Source organism: Oncorhynchus kisutch, linkage group LG24 (assembly GCF_002021735.2).
Source record: "Oncorhynchus kisutch isolate 150728-3 linkage group LG24, Okis_V2, whole genome shotgun sequence".
NCBI lineage: Eukaryota > Metazoa > Chordata > Actinopteri > Salmoniformes > Salmonidae > Oncorhynchus > Oncorhynchus kisutch.
The window spans coordinates 4,375,196-4,390,921 of record NC_034197.2 but is presented as its reverse complement, the minus strand read 5'-3'; the positions used below and the strand labels follow the sequence as shown (position 1 = coordinate 4,390,921).

Here is a 15,726-nt window from a genome sequence, read left to right as displayed (position 1 = left end):
CCAAAAATCTCAAATTTAGACTCAGACCAAAAGGACAGATTTCCACCAGTCTAATGTCCATTGCTTGTATTTCTTGGCCCAAGCAAGTCCCTTCTTCTTATTGGTGTCCTTTAGTAGTGGTTTCTATGCAGCAATTCGACCATGAAGGCCTGATTCACGCAGTCTCCTCTGAACAGTTGATGTTGAGATGTGTCTGTGTTATTGAACCCTGAAGCATTTATTTGGGCTGCAATCTGAGGTAGGTAACTCAAATTAATTTATCCTCTGCTTGCAGAGGTAACTCTGGGTCTTCCAGAGTCATGTGGCGGTCCTCATGAGAGCCAGTTTCATGGATAGCGCTTGATGATTTTTGCGACCGCACTTGAAGAAACATTCAAAATTCGTACATATGTACCACCCCTACCTTGTTACAACACAACTGATTAGCTGAAACGCATTAAGGAAAGAAATTCCACAAATTAACTTTTAACAAAAGCACACTTAATTGAAATGCATTCCAGGTGACTACCCCATAATGCTGGTTGAGACAATGCCAAGAGTGTTCAAAGCTGTCAAGGCAAAGGGTGGCTACTTTGAAGAATCTCAAATATATTTTTGGGGTTACGACTTGATTCCATATGTGTTATTTTATAGTTGATATCTTCACTATTATTCTACAATGTAGAATATAGTAAAAGTAAAGAAAAACCCTGGAATGAGTAGGTGTCCAAACTTTTGACTGGTACTGTACATATGAATGAATCTGATACACCATTACCATTCCTGGACATTTTGTTACGAGACAGTTGGGCTTACATATTTGAGTACTGACTATGAGAACGTTGGGTTTACATTTCGTGGGGAAAAAATTCTAATGAGAATGACAGCCTAACAATTTGCATACATTAGATCATGCCTAACACTGAGAACAGTTGATTATGAGAACGTTGGCCTAACATTGAGAACTTTATCAGAAAATTGGTCTTACATTTTGAGGAGGTTGGCCACCAGGCGTCCGAAAGCAGCGCCACAGAGCAGCGATGGTACAAAGAGGCCGCTGGGCACCGACACGCCGTACGTCCAGCACGCCAACAAAAAGTACAGCACAAAGAACACAATCAGCGTCACAGGGCTGAATGTACCTACAGAGACAGACAGGAAACACAGGAAATCACACACTAAGGCTGCGTTTACACAGACAGTCCAACGCTGATCTTTCTTCCACTAATTGGTATTTTGACCAATCACATCAGATTTTTTCAGAGCTGGCCACAGAGGTGTTCATTATGTTCTGTATAATGATGAACTAAAGTGTAGCCATCACGAGTACACAAACATATTTCGGTGTGTACGTGTATAGAGACTAGAGACCCTGTTAAAATAAAACAAAGATTAAGCTTAGTCCTGGAACTAAGAAGTACTTTAAATAGAGATTATTGAGCATGCAGTTTAGTACAGGCATGGGATCAGTTTTGCTCTTAAAATCAGGTGGGAGATTGTCCATAATCTCATTCATCATTATCTAAAAGGCTAAACTGATCCAAGAACAGCCCTTGTCTCACCGTCCTGGTGGAAGAGCTGGTGGATGGCCACCTCCTGAGGGTTGAAGAACAGAGTGGCCATGTCGTTGTACGTCTTGTTGGGGCAGAAGAACTGGCGGATTGTAGAGTTGATGACGTCTTCATTGAGGGACACCTAGATAAAGCGCCATATCACACATTTTACCATTGTAACAAAACCACTGAATGGGAGCATGTTTCTAACTTTAGTTACATGAATGTATACAGAACTGTATACATGTCTGTCCGATATGGGACGTATTCAAAATGTGAAACTCCACTTCTGAAGGACCTGAGTGTATACTAGAATAGAGGCCTGGGGATACAGTTTTGGAATAGAGGTGATGTCTATGCCATAGATTGAAACTTTAAAATATTAACACAATGGCCGACACTGGAGTGACGGTGTGTGCTGCCCGATGAATCGGTTCATTTACACCATTAAAAGCATTGAATCTGTGGTATGGTCAGTGAAGTCAAACATTGAAAATGGGGTATATTCAGTAAGGTGAAGTGTTCAGTACGTTGCAGATAGAAATGAATGAGTAGCTCTATCTGGATTCCATAATCTACATGACAGACCATCATATCGGTTCTATACAATACACTTCTATCTGAATGTTCTTCATCGTTGCACCCTCCTGAACACTAGCACGGTTGGGATCAATGCCATTTCACTTCATTCAACTCAGTCGGCCAATCTGAGGTCAGAGAGGCAACAGAAAACACCAATAAACTTTTTAAGGATGGCTTTTGTATGAATATGTAGTTTTATGGTCTCGTTATGTTTCAATATGCTTTTAGTGCTCGTTTTAGGATGATTATGACGTTGTCTTACAGCTGTTATTTTTACATGCTTCACTTTTTTATAAAGTTGAGTTCTGCCAAACGTACCAGAGCTGTCGTGTTGTTGTTGGTGATTGTGGAGGCCAAGTCACGACATTCACCCAATGTCATGGATGCCACAAAGATCACCACCGTGGTCACCATGGCAACCAGCAGACTCTCTAGAACCCTTCCCAGGGACCAGACAAAGAACATGACATGAAACCCAAATCACTGTAACCCCTTTGAGAAATATGCCTTTCCACTCAGATGGGGAAGTTAAATATATTGATCATTTGAAAAACAAAAGTTACATTGCAACTGTCACTACAATTAAGTGTATATGTACATATCACGCCAAGCAGGTACCTGACAAACTTGGCCTTGGGGTGGACGTGTCTCATGCGGTACTTGGCCAGCCTCTTGTTGATACAGTTAAAGAAGGCCCCCAGCAGCCCTCCCGCCACCCCCATCAGGACAAAGAATGCCAGGTCAACCGCCGTCCACAGGTGGCACTTCTTATCCCCGTCTGAACACTGTGGGAGAGGGATGGACACCCATGGAGACATGGAACTCAAGTCGCTAAACCATTATATGTACACACAGACCCACATACACTATCTGCACACCTCCACAACATGAACGAGTGCTTGTACCTTGAACTCTCCAAAGTTGAGCAGGCCAGGCAGCTGGAACGAGCCCCATTTGTTGTAGTTGATCCCCGAGCGGAAGAAGTTGAGGGTGAACGTAGCAGACATGGAGCAGAAGAGCTAGGGGGTAGACAGGAAGAGAGTGGTACTTCAGACCAGGCTGACTTTATTTATTTTATTTTTATTTATTTTACCTTTATTTAACCAGGTAGGCAAGTTGAGAACAAGTTCTCATTTACAACTGCGACCTGGCCAAGATAAAGCAAAGCAGTTCGACAGATAAAACGACACAGAGTTACACATGGAGTAAAAACAAACATACAGTCAATAATGCAGTATAAACAAGTCTATATACAATGTGAGCAAATGAGGTGAGAAGGGAGGTAAAGGCAAAAAAGGCCATGATGGCAAAGTAAATACAATATAGCAAGTAAAATACTGGAATGGTAGTTTTGCAATGGAAGAATGTGCAAAGTAGAAATAAAAAAATAATGGGGTGCAAAGGAGCAAAATAAATAAATAAATTAAAATTAAATACAGTTGGAAAGAGGTAGTTGTTTGGGCTAAATTATAGGTGGGCTATGTACAGGTGCAGTAATCTGTGAGCTGCTCTGACAGTTGGTGCTTAAAGCTAGTGAGGGAGATAAGTGTTTCCAGTTTCAGAGATTTTTGTAGTTCGTTCCAGTCATTGGCAGCAGAGAACTGGAAGGAGAGGCGGCCAAAGAAAGAATTGGTTTTGGGGGTGACTAGAGAGATATACCTGCTGGAGCGTGTGCTACAGGTGGGAGATGCTATGGTGACCAGCGAGCTGAGATAAGGGGGGACTTTACCTAGCAGGGTCTTGTAGATGACATGGAGCCAGTGGGTTTGGCGACGAGTATGAAGCGAGGGCCAGCCAACGAGAGCGTACAGGTCGCAATGGTGGGTAGTATATGGGGCTTTGGTGATAAAACGGATTGCACTGTGATAGACTGCATCCAATTTGTTGAGTAGGGTATTGGAGGCTATTTTGTAAATGACATCGCCAAAGTCGAGGATTGGTAGGATGGTCAGTTTTACAAGGGTATGTTTGGCAGCATGAGTGAAGGATGCTTTGTTGCGAAATAGGAAGCCAATTCTAGATTTAACTTTGGATTGGAGATGTTTGATATGGGTCTGGAAGGAGAGTTTACAGTCTAACCAGACACCTAAGTATTTGTAGTTGTCCACGTATTCTAAGTCAGAGCCGTCCAGAGTAGTGATGTTGGACAGGCGGGTAGGTGCAGGTAGCGATCGGTTGAAGAGCATGCATTTAGTTTTACTTGTATTTAAGAGCAATTGGAGGCCACGGAAGGAGAGTTGAATGGCATTGAAGCTTGCCTGGAGGGTTGTTAACACAGTGTCCAAAGAAGGGCCGGAAGTATACAGAATGGTGTCGTCTGCGTAGAGGTGGATCAGGGACTCACCAGCAGCAAGAGCGACCTCATTGATGTATACAGAGAAGAGAGTCGGTCCAAGAATTGAACCCTGTGGCACCCCCATAGAGACTGCCAGAGGTCCGGACAGCAGACCCTCCGATTTGACACACTGAACTCTATCAGAGAAGTAGTTGGTGAACCAGGCGAGGCAATCATTTGAGAAACCAAGGCTGTCGAGTCTGCCGATGAGGATATGGTGATTGACAGAGTCGAAAGCCTTGGCCAGATCAATGAATACGGCTGCACAGTAATGTTTCTTATCGATGGCGGTTAAGATATCGTTTAGGACCTTGAGCGTGGCTGAGGTGCACCCATGACCAGCTCTGAAACCAGATTGCATAGCAGAGAAGGTATGGTGAGATTCGAAATGGTCGGTAATCTGTTTGTTGACTTGGCTTTCGAAGACCTTAGAAAGGCACGGTAGGATAGATATAGGTCTGTAGCAGTTTGGGTCAAGAGTGTCCCCCCCTTTGAAGAGGGGGATGACCGCAGCTGCTTTCCAATCTTTGGGAATCTCAGACGACACGAAAGAGAGGTTGAACAGGCTAGTAATAGGGGTGGCAACAATTTCGGCAGATAATTTTAGAAAGAAAGGGTCCAGATTGTCTAGCCCGGCTGATTTGTAGGGGTCCAGATTTTGCAGCTCTTTCAGAACATCAGCTGAATGGATTTGGGAGAAGGAGAAATGGGGAAGGCTTGGGCGAGTTGCTGTTGGGGGTGCAGTGCTGTTGTCCGGGGTAGGAGTAGCCAGGTGGAAAGCATGGCCAGCCGTAGAAAAATGCTTATTGAAATTCTCAATTATGGTGGATTTATCAGTGGTGACAGTGTTTCCTATCTTCAGTGCAGTGGGCAGCTGGGAGGAGGTGTTCTTATTCTCCATGGACTTTACAGTGTCCCAGAACTTTTTTGAGTTAGTGTTGCAGGAAGCAAATTTCTGCTTGAAAAAGCTAGCCTTAGCTTTTCTAACTGCCTGTGTATAATGATTTCTAGCTTCCCTGAACAGCTGCATATCACGGGGGCTGTTCGATGCTAATGCAGAACGCCATAGGATGTTTTTGTGTTGGTTAAGGGCAGTCAGGTCTGGGGAGAACCAAGGGCTATATCTGTTCCTGGTTCTAAATTTCTTGAGTGGGGCATGTTTATTTAAGATGGTTAGGAAGGCATTTAAAAAAAATATCCAGGCATCCTCTACTGACGGGATGAGATCAATATCCTTCCAGGATACCCCGGCCAGGTCGATTAGAAAGGCCTGCTCGCAGAAGTGTTTCAGGGAGCGTTTTACAGTGATGAGTGGAGGTCGTTTGACCGCTGACCCATTACGGATGCAGGCAATGAGGCAGTGATCGCTGAGATCTTGGTTGAAGACAGCAGAGGTGTATTTAGAGGGGAAGTTGGTTAGGATGATATCTATGAGGGTGCCCGTGTTTAAGGTTTTGGGGAGGTACCTGGTAGGTTCATTGATTATTTGTGTGAGATTGAGGGCATCAAGTTTAGATTGTAGGATGGCTGGGGTGTTAAGCATGTTCCAGTTTAGGTCGCCTAGCAGCACGAACTCTGAAGATAGATGGGGGGCAATCAGTTCACATATGGTGTCCAGAGCACAGCTGGGGGCAGAGGGTGGTCTATAGCAGGCGGCAACGGTGAGAGACTTGTTTTTAGAGAGGTGGATTTTTAAAAGTAGAAGTTCAAATTGTTTGGGTACAGACCTGGATAGTAGGACAGAACTCTGCAGGCTATCTTTGCAGTAGATTGCAACACCGCCCCCTTTGGCAGTTCTATCTTGTCTGAAAATGTTGTAGTTTGGAATTAAAATGTCTGAGTTTTTGGTGGTCTTCCTAAGCCAGGATTCAGACACAGCTAGAACATCCGGGTTGGCAGAGTGTGCTAAAGCAGTGAATAGAACAAACTTAGGGAGGAGGCTTCTAATGTTAACATGCATGAAACCAAGGCTATTACGGTTACAGAAGTCGTCAAAAGAGAGCGCCTGGGGAGTAGGAGTGGAGCTAGGCACTGCAGGGCCTGGATTCACCTCTACATCGCCAGAGGAACATAGGAGGAGTAGAATAAGGGTACGGCTAAAAGCTATGAGAATTGGTCGTCTAGAACGTCTGGAACATAGAGTAAAAGGAGGTTTCTGGGGGCGATAAAATAGCATCAAGGTATAATGTACAGACAAATGTATGGTAGGATGTGAATACAGTGGAGGTAAACCTAGGTATTGAGTGATGAAGAGAGAGATATTGTCTCTAGAAACATCGTTGAAACCAGGAGATGTCATTGCATGTGTGGGTGGTGGAACTAATAGGTTGGATAAGGTATAGTGAGCAGGACTAGAGGCTCTACAGTGAAATAAGCCAATAAACACTAACCAGAACAGAAATGGACAAGACATATTGACATTAAGGATAGGCATGCTTAGTCGAGTGATCAAAAGGGTCCGGTGAGTGGAGAGGTTGGTTGGTGATTTAGACAGCTAGCCAGGGCATCGGTAGCAAGCTAGCATAGGATGGAGGTCTGTTGTTAGCCACCCCTTACGTTCCGTCAGTAGATTAGTGGGGTTCCGTGTGGTAGAGGGGATTAATCCAAATCACACAACAACAACAAAAATAAAAACAATAGATATAGTTATAGAGGCCCAAGAAGAAAACATAATAATAATAATTAAAAAAATAATACAAAAAAATTGTCCGATTGTCTATTCAGATAGCAGCCGGTAAGACAGCTAACGGTTAGCAGGCCGCAGATGGGCGTTCAGGTAACGTCGCGACGGAGGAGCCAGCCGAATAACTCCTTCGGGTAGATAACGTCGGCAGTAAAACGGGTCCAGATAGGTGACTGCAGCCCAGGTGTGATTGATGGAACTCAGGAGTGATTGCCGGAGCTTGCTAGCTCCGGAATAATTGATGTTTGCTCCGGAATCGACGAAGGCCGATAGTCACACGGATAGCAGCTAGCTAGCTGTGAGATCCGGGTATGAATGTCCAGAGAGCAGTCGAAATCCAGGGACATGGAGAGAAAAATTGGTCCGGTATGTTCCGTTCCGAGCCGCGCTGCGCCGTACAGAACTGGCGATAGATTTTCGAGCTAAAGGATAGCTGATGACCACAAACCGTGGTTAGCTGAATATTAACGATTTGCCAGTAAAGGAGCTAACTAGCTTCTGAACTAGCTTCTGGATTAGCTTCTGGCTAGTTTCAGGCTAGCTTCTTGGAGTTTCTGGCTAGCTTCTTGGAGGATTACAGATCTGAGGTAAATAATACTTTTTTTATAAATATACATTGGTGAGGCGGGTTGCAGGAGAGTGTTTTGAAGATGAGTTGATGGAAAATAAAAGTAAAATGTATGTGAAAAAGTTGTAAATATATATATATACAGGACACGACAAGACGAGGACAAAAGACGTCTGAACTGCTATGCCACCTTGGAGATCAGCAGACTGACAATGACAGAAAAATAGCCTGTGTGTTCGTGTGTTTGCATGCGTCTCTGTCTGTGACCTTTGACCTACCACTTTCCAGGTGAGAGCCTGGTTCCAGAACGAGGAGCCCTCCTCCAAGCTGAAGAGGGTGCCCCCTATTGGTGCCCCAAACGCAGCCGCCACCCCAGCCGCCGCCCCCGCCGACACAAAGTCCCGCTTGTCCCTGAAATCAAGATTAAGCAGAGATTTAATTTATAATGATGAACAACTGCACTATTAGCACTTTACAGAGTATGCTACTGTACCGGTCACTGCGGAAGTAGGGGAAGTCAAAGTTGATCTTCTTGAAAGTGATGCTCTGAAACTGAGGGAGTCCGGCTCCCACGATGGCTCCACTGTGGATCATTGGACCCTCCTTCCCCACAAACAGACCTGAGGGATCAAACACTTAAAGGCGGAACAGACGCTTTGCCATTGGATTCCTTTTGCTATAATGTTTGCATCTGTTGGAAAGTCAGAGGTCGTATTCATTAGTGCACACTGTAGCAAAATGTTTTGAAAAAGCAAAATGACTACGGTTTCTATTGGACATGTTCAGGTAGTCCCTTTCTGTTTCAGTTGTCTTCCGTTTGGTGCCTAGTGAATATGACCTTATTCCATATATTTTGTAGTACCTCCGGATACGGTAAAGAGGACTCCGATAGCCTTGCAGATGAAAGTCCGTAGCCGGACTATTCCAGGTATCTTTACTCCGTTCAGGTAGCTCTTGATCTCAGGGATTCCCGAGCCAGCAGCTACAGGCTAAATAACACAGGAAAGGGACAATCAGAAGGAGTTGGGACAATTCTGATATGATACCACCAGACAAGCAAAGAAAACCTAAATAACTGCCCAACAGGTATAAAAATAAAATATTAAAAAGAGGTTTTGATAATGAGTATTGTCAAAGGGATTATGAGCATGTTCAGTACAGGCAGGCATGCAGGCAGTACAGTACAGTAGACTCCTGACAAGTACACTTCAGATAAGAGCAAACTCCGTTGAAGTGCAATATAGGTCCCTTTTTAATTGCTCTGATAACTACACGGTATCAGGACAATCCTAAGCTACTGCATTTATCAGGAGTTGACTTTAAAAATAAAATAAAATGTATTGATTCCATACACATATTTAGCAGATGTTATTGCAGGTGTAGTGAAATGTTTGTGTTCCTAGCTCCAACAGTGCAGTAGTATCTAACAATTCACAAATCTAAAAGTAGATGAATGGAATTAAAAAATATTAGGACAATCAATGTATTAGTGGCATTGACTAAATACAGTAGAATAGAATACAGTATATACATATGAGATGAGTAAAGTAGTATGTAAACATTATTCAAGTGACTAGTCCTCCATTATTAAAGTGGACAGTGATTCCATGTAGCTGTGATGGCTACTTAACAGTCTGATGGCCTTGAGAGAGAAGCTGTTTTTTAGTCTCTCGGTCCCAGCTTTGATGCATGGTTGATGTCCTTGATGATCTTTTTCGCCTTCCTGTGACATCGGGTGCTGACCATACCTCCCTCTGGAGAGCCCTGCGGTTGCGGCCAGTGCAGTTGCCGTACCAGGCGGTGTTACAGCCTGACAGGATGCTCTCAATTGTGCATCTGTAAACCTGAGGTTGAAGAAACCTCCTGAGGTTCTTCACCACACTGTCTGTGTGGGTGGAGCAATTCAGATTGTCAGTGATGTGTACGGCAAGGAACTTGAAGCTTTCCAACTTCTCCACTGTAGTCCCGTCGATGTGGATAGGGGGGGTGCTCCCTCTGCTGTTTCCTTTAGTCCACGATAAGCTCCTTCATTTTGTTGACATTGAGGTTATTTCCTGGCACCACTCCGCCAGAACCCTCACCTCCTCCCTGTAGGCTGTCCCGTCATTGTTGGTAATCAGGCCTACTACTGTTGTGTCATCTGCAAACTTGATGATTTAGTTGGAGGCGTGCATGGCCTCGCAGTCATGGATGAACAGAGAGTACAGGAGGGGGCTGAGGCCCTGGATCCCTGTGTTGAGGATCAGCAAAGTGGAAGTGTTGTTTCCTACCTTCACCACCTGGGGGCGGCCTGTCAGGAAGTCCAGGACCCAGTTGCACAGGGCGGGGTTCAGACCCAGGGCCCCAAGCTTAATGATGAGCTTGGAGGGCACTATGGTGTTGAAGGCTGAGCTATAGTCAATGAACAGCATTCTGACATAGGTATTCCTCATCCAGATGGGATAGGGCAGTGTGATGGCATTGTCTGTGAATCTATAGGGGTGGTAAGCAAATGTAATGGGTCTAGGGTGTCATGGTGAAGAAGAGGTGATATGATCCTTAACTAGGCTCTCAAAGCACTTCTAGATGACATAAGTGAGTGCTCCAGGGCGATAGTCATTTAGTTCAGTTACCTTTGCTTTCTTGGGTACAGGAATAATGGTGGACATCTTGAAGTAAGAGGGGACAGCAGACTGGGATAGGGAGAGATTGAATATGTCCGTAAACACTCCAGCCAGCTGGCCTGCGCATGCTCCGAGTACGCGGCTAGAGGATGCCTTGCGAGAATTGATACACTTAAATGTCTTACTCACGTCGGCCACAGAGAAGAAGAGCCCAGGGTACTTGGGAGTGTGTTATCCATAAAGCGGGCAGCAAGACGTCGGTGTCCAGGAGCAACACATCGGTGTCCGTGACGTGGCTGGTTTTCCGTTTATAATCCGCGATTGTCTGTAGACCCTTCCACATACGTCTCGTGTCTGAGCCGTTGAATTGCGACTCCACTTTGTCTCTGTACTGACGTTTTGCCTGTTTGATTGTCTTACGGGGGCATAACGACACTGTTTATATTCAGCCATATTCCCAGTCACCTCGCCATGGTTAAATGCGGTGGTTCACGCTTTAAGTTTTGCGCATCTGTGCGCAAAACTTAAGTCACCGTGGGGACAACACCCCCTATATACTTCCTAAAGAACTCAGTCACGGTGTCCGTTTAAGCGTCAATGTTATTCTCAGAGGCTAACCTGAACATGTCCCAGACCACGTGATCAAAACAATGTTGAAGCATGGATTCCGATTGGCTTTGAATAGACCGTAGCACGGATACTTCCTGTTTGAGTTTCTGCCTATAGGAAAGGAGGAGAAAAATGGAGTCGTGATCTGAGGGCAGGGGAGGGCCTTGTAGGCATTTCGAAAAGGCAAAAAGCAGTGATCTAGTGTTTTCTCTAAGCGAGTACTACAGTCAATGTGTTGATAGAACTTCGGTAGAATTTTCCTCAAATTTGCTTTGTTAAAATCCCCAGCTACAATAAAATGCGGCCTCAGGATATGTGGTTTGCATAAAGTCCAGTGTAGTTCCTTGAGGGCCTTCGGGGTAGAATTCTCCTGGGAGGTAATAGGGCCGGCATTAAATTGTGAGGTATTCTAGGTCGGGTGAATTAAAGGACTTGAGTTTCTGTACATTATCACAATCACACCTTGTGTAGTTAATCATGAAACATACACCCCCACCTTTCTTCTTCCCAGAGAGTTATTTTTATTCCTGTCTGCGCAATGAACTGAGAACCCAGCTGGCTGTATAGACGGGGACAGTATATCCCGAGAAAGCCTTGATTCCGTGAAACAGAGTATGTTAAAGTCCCTGATGTCTCTCTGGAAGGAGATCCTCGCCCCGAGCTCATCTACTTTATTGTCCAGAGATTGAACATTAGCGAGTAATAACCTCGGAAGTGGTGGATGGTGTGAATACCTCTTCTCCGACCGGCGACGACTTGGAGCAGCCTCTGGGATAAGTTCAATTACCCTGGGGGGGTACAAGCAAATGATCCAATTCGGGAAAGTCGTATTCCTGGTCGTAATGCTGCCGATTTACCACCGCTCTGATATCAAAAAGTTATTTCCGGCTATATGTAACACAAAAAAACATTCGGGCTAATAATGTCCGAAATAACACGTGAAAAAATTTAACTGCAAAGTTGCTTACGAGCTAGAAGCAGAGCTGCCATGTCGGTCGGCGCCATCTTACTAATGTATAGCATAACAATAGCATGTAAGGACACGTTAGGTATTTGTGTAGAGCGTCTTTACCTCAATGAGGACCAACACACTGGCGATGAAGATGAACATCATATTGAAGGCCAGTAGCTCAAGAAGCGAAAGAGCCAGGCAGCCTTTCTCGCTGCACTCCTCCACAGCTAGCACACACTGGCTAAGGAAAAGCATTGTCTGCCACACAACACCTCAAAGCTCTCAACTAATACAATATGTTGATTTGCAAATGTTCAACATCAGAAAGACATTATGAATTAGGCATAGACTTTGAAATATTCCATCTTCAAAAAAAGATACATTTTCCCACCAAGTTGAATTTGAGCTGAGTGAAAAGGCGTACAAAAAAGTCCACAAAAACACCCACCTGAAAGAAAAGAGAATGGTGTTAATAAGAGTTTAATATGCAGTTTTTTTTCAAAGCATGCAGACATTTGTCAGAAGCACCTGCGCATCATCCATACCTTCGTCATACATTATTTCCAGAGAATGTACAGAGGTCCATTGTTTATCGCTAACATACCGGTATGTAAGCCAACCAAAAATCTGAATGTCTGATTCTTCATCCAGCATAGAACATGATTGCACTTACCAGGCCTACTGAAACTCCAATGGCAAACACCAGCATCCACCTCACAGCTTCATACTTTTTGGCTCTCTAATAACGTGATAGAAGATCCCATGTTAGAAGAGATGGGAAAACAACAATTGCAATATGCAGTTTGTGGAAATGAAAAGTAGTTTTTTTTACAGCTTCTGAAAATAAAGGCATTCTAGTGTAGTTGGTAGTCTAACCACATACTTAATGACTTAGTAACGACTTTGTAACTAACTGAAAATGTAGGCTTATTTATCACAATACCAATGCCACAATTAATTTCTTAGTATACCTTGTTGTTCATCTCCTCCAGAACTTCAACATATGGTTCATTGATGCACCTGTCATAATCCAGACTCTGCCAAAATATAGAGCGAACCATTGGGAGAGGAGTCAGTGTGTGTTTAATTGAATTCATTCTGTAGTTTATTTTTCTGACGAGAAAGATTTCAATGATACTCAGGTGACAGACGTGGTCAAGAGGTAGTCTGGTCCCATTTTATTTTGTGCTCTTGCCTACTCCATTGTCATTATCAGTCCTTACATTGACATGACAATTCCATAAGGAGTTGGCAAAAAAAAGCTGAAACAGACTGGCAACCAGGCTAGTCAAGAGCTACACTGATGCTCATTTGGGTGTGTCTATTTTCCCTTCATTCATATGGACTTAGGCCAACATCTTGATCTGCTTCAAAGGGATTTCATCACCTCATAATCTTTCCTTGGAAGGATCTCATCCTCTTCATCTTGAGTTTCCCCAAGAATAGTCTGGAAATTAGAAGAATGTGACACTGCCATCATTGTGCATGAAGAATAACAAAACAACGACACAAAACTACTCTCAGCCTGACAAATAAAGGTTATGCAGTGTAGTGCACCTTCCCAGTCATCATGAAAAGATAGATGACACTTACTACACCTAGTACTATATGCCACACAATAACCCCAACAAAAGAGCAAGCTGTTGGCTGAGGTTTCTTCCTGAGTCATGCAAGGCTGTGAATAGCCTGAGGGAAACAAATAGCTAGATGCTAACGTTGCTCTCTTTCAAATGTAACCTTTATTTAACCATACCCTTCCTCGACAATGAATGCCCCCTTGTCAAACAGTCCGATAGGGTGTTTGACAAGGGCCTCTATTAAACAATGCACATCATGCATAAATAAATGGCATCGGTCGTGCTTAGCAAGCATCAAGCTTGAGTCACAGATAAAACATGGAGAGTTAGTTATAAAAAAAATATTTCCTAGCGTATTGCCAGTGGCTACTAGTTAGCATAGTTGCTCAGCACTGTCAGCTGTGTGTCATGTTGTTTAGTTTGACTCACAGAACACATTACCCCAAAACATTTATTTAGCCTATAATGTTACTGACAGCTATATTCTGTAACATAGTCAAACTCAATATTTATTTATCAAGCTATTTTGCAACATAGTTAGCGACCTAATGATAGCATTGAGAGATATCCACACAACAAAACAGGGTGGAGCTTTCTCCAGCCAGGGTGAAGTCAGGACATGGGCTCAGTTTTCCTTGGAAAACTCACACACAATATATTGCACATTGAGGCAATTCTACACATTATAAGACATTATACAGATTCTCTCTCACCAGTTCCTCGGGTGTTCGGGTATCTTCATCCCTGCAGCAGCAGTGACAACATAAGCAATTCCCACAGCACGCCATCTTCGTTGTTGCCTCTTCAGCACCACCACTTCCCACAATGGCCGTGTTCGAGAGGATCGCAGCCGCAGTGCATCATGGGTAAATTGTGAATGCCTGACTGATCTACAAATCATAATGAGTTGCTATTTATGATGCAGAGGTGATATGTAGATCAATCAGTCGGCAGTCGCATGCAGTCGTTTTGATGCTCTCGAACACGGCCAATAAGGTGTGACGAACAAAGAAGCGGTAATTTACGGAAACGTATCAAAACTGCGTGTAATTTACGCATGTGTGATACTTGTTATTCTCAATAAAACAATAACAACAAGATTACAAAACCCAGTTATAATAGTACAGCACAAATAATGTGCATGCATTCGCCTTCAAACGTATCGCACTGACTGTGTTAAGTTTAAATTTACCCAGCTCGAGCTTCTGTAAACTGACCGGATGATCAAAACCGTAATGTATCATGGGTAAATTGTGACTGACTGATCTACAAATAATAATGTGAGTTAGTTATTTATGATGGAAAGTGAATTGTATAGCATCAGTTGGCAGTCGCTTGCGATGTGGAACACGCCCACTAATTTCAACCATTTTGCCAGGTCAACGGTGCTATACATTGGTTTCAAAGTGAATGGGGTGGTTTCAAAGTGCAAGGATTGTGATGCGTGGCGTCCATATGCCAGGGTTGTGGGTTTGATTCCTAAGGGGGAACAGTATTAAAATGTATGGACTTAATACTGTAAGTCGCTCTCTATAAGAGCTTCTGCTAAAATGTAAAGATAGCTAGCTACCCAACCTGGTCTCAGAATATTTTGTATTAGTCTGTATGTAAATCTGAGACTCCATTTAGGATGTTTTGTATGGTATGTATTAATTTGTGAATGTCAGTCACTAATTTCGTATGGTATTTTACAAATTCCAAATTCAATTTGTATGTTAAAAATTTGCCAAATGTATGATAGCCTAGTGGTTAGCGCGTTGGACTAGTAACCAAAAGGTTGCAAGATTGAATCCCTGAGCTGACAAGGTAAAAATCTATTGTTCTGCCCCTGAACAAGGCTGTTCCTAGGCCGTCATTGAAATAATAATTTCTTCTTAACTGACTTGCCTAGTTAAATAAAGGTTTTAAAAAAGTGTGTTACGAATTATAGCTAGGTGGCTAACGTTAACTAGGTTAGGGGTTAGAGGTTAGGGTTAAGTTTAGGAATTAGGTTAAAGGGTTAACTAAAATGTTTAGGGGAAGGGTGAGCTAACATGCTAAGTAGTTGCAAAGTAACTACAAAGTAGTAAGTAGTTAAAGTCGCTAAAGTTGTCCGTGATGAGGTTCAAACTCGTAACCGTTGGGTTGCTAGACGTTCGCATTATACGCCCACCTGTCCACCCCAAACAAGTATCCATCTGTCTAATGTAACCATACCGAACGTAACATATCATACTAATTTGAATGTACCGGATATACGTTTACTATGTTACGTCAAGTTTATGAGACCAGGCTGAGAGACCAGT

General features: G+C 43.5%; 1 protein-coding gene across 1 annotated transcript in view; it reads right to left on the bottom strand.

Annotated features, from left to right (window-relative positions):
• clcn6 (chloride channel 6) overlaps window positions 1-14,600 on the bottom strand; it is a 32,376-nt gene extending 17,776 nt beyond the window's left edge. Inside the window, exons 1-14 of the mRNA XM_020459631.2 lie at window positions 14,155-14,600; window positions 13,252-13,311; window positions 12,836-12,901; window positions 12,538-12,603; window positions 12,246-12,312; window positions 11,985-12,091; window positions 8,563-8,689; window positions 8,194-8,320; window positions 7,979-8,111; window positions 3,020-3,133; window positions 2,733-2,899; window positions 2,433-2,553; window positions 1,542-1,674; window positions 968-1,121 (exon numbers count right to left, since the gene is read on the bottom strand). Of these exons, the coding sequence (XP_020315220.1) occupies window positions 968-1,121; window positions 1,542-1,674; window positions 2,433-2,553; window positions 2,733-2,899; window positions 3,020-3,133; window positions 7,979-8,111; window positions 8,194-8,320; window positions 8,563-8,689; window positions 11,985-12,091; window positions 12,246-12,312; window positions 12,538-12,603; window positions 12,836-12,901; window positions 13,252-13,311; window positions 14,155-14,229 (1,517 nt within the window). The 5' untranslated portion in view covers window positions 14,230-14,600. The remainder of the gene's footprint in view (window positions 1-967; window positions 1,122-1,541; window positions 1,675-2,432; window positions 2,554-2,732; window positions 2,900-3,019; window positions 3,134-7,978; window positions 8,112-8,193; window positions 8,321-8,562; window positions 8,690-11,984; window positions 12,092-12,245; window positions 12,313-12,537; window positions 12,604-12,835; window positions 12,902-13,251; window positions 13,312-14,154) is intronic.
• Window positions 14,601-15,726: the final 1,126 nt, after the last annotated feature.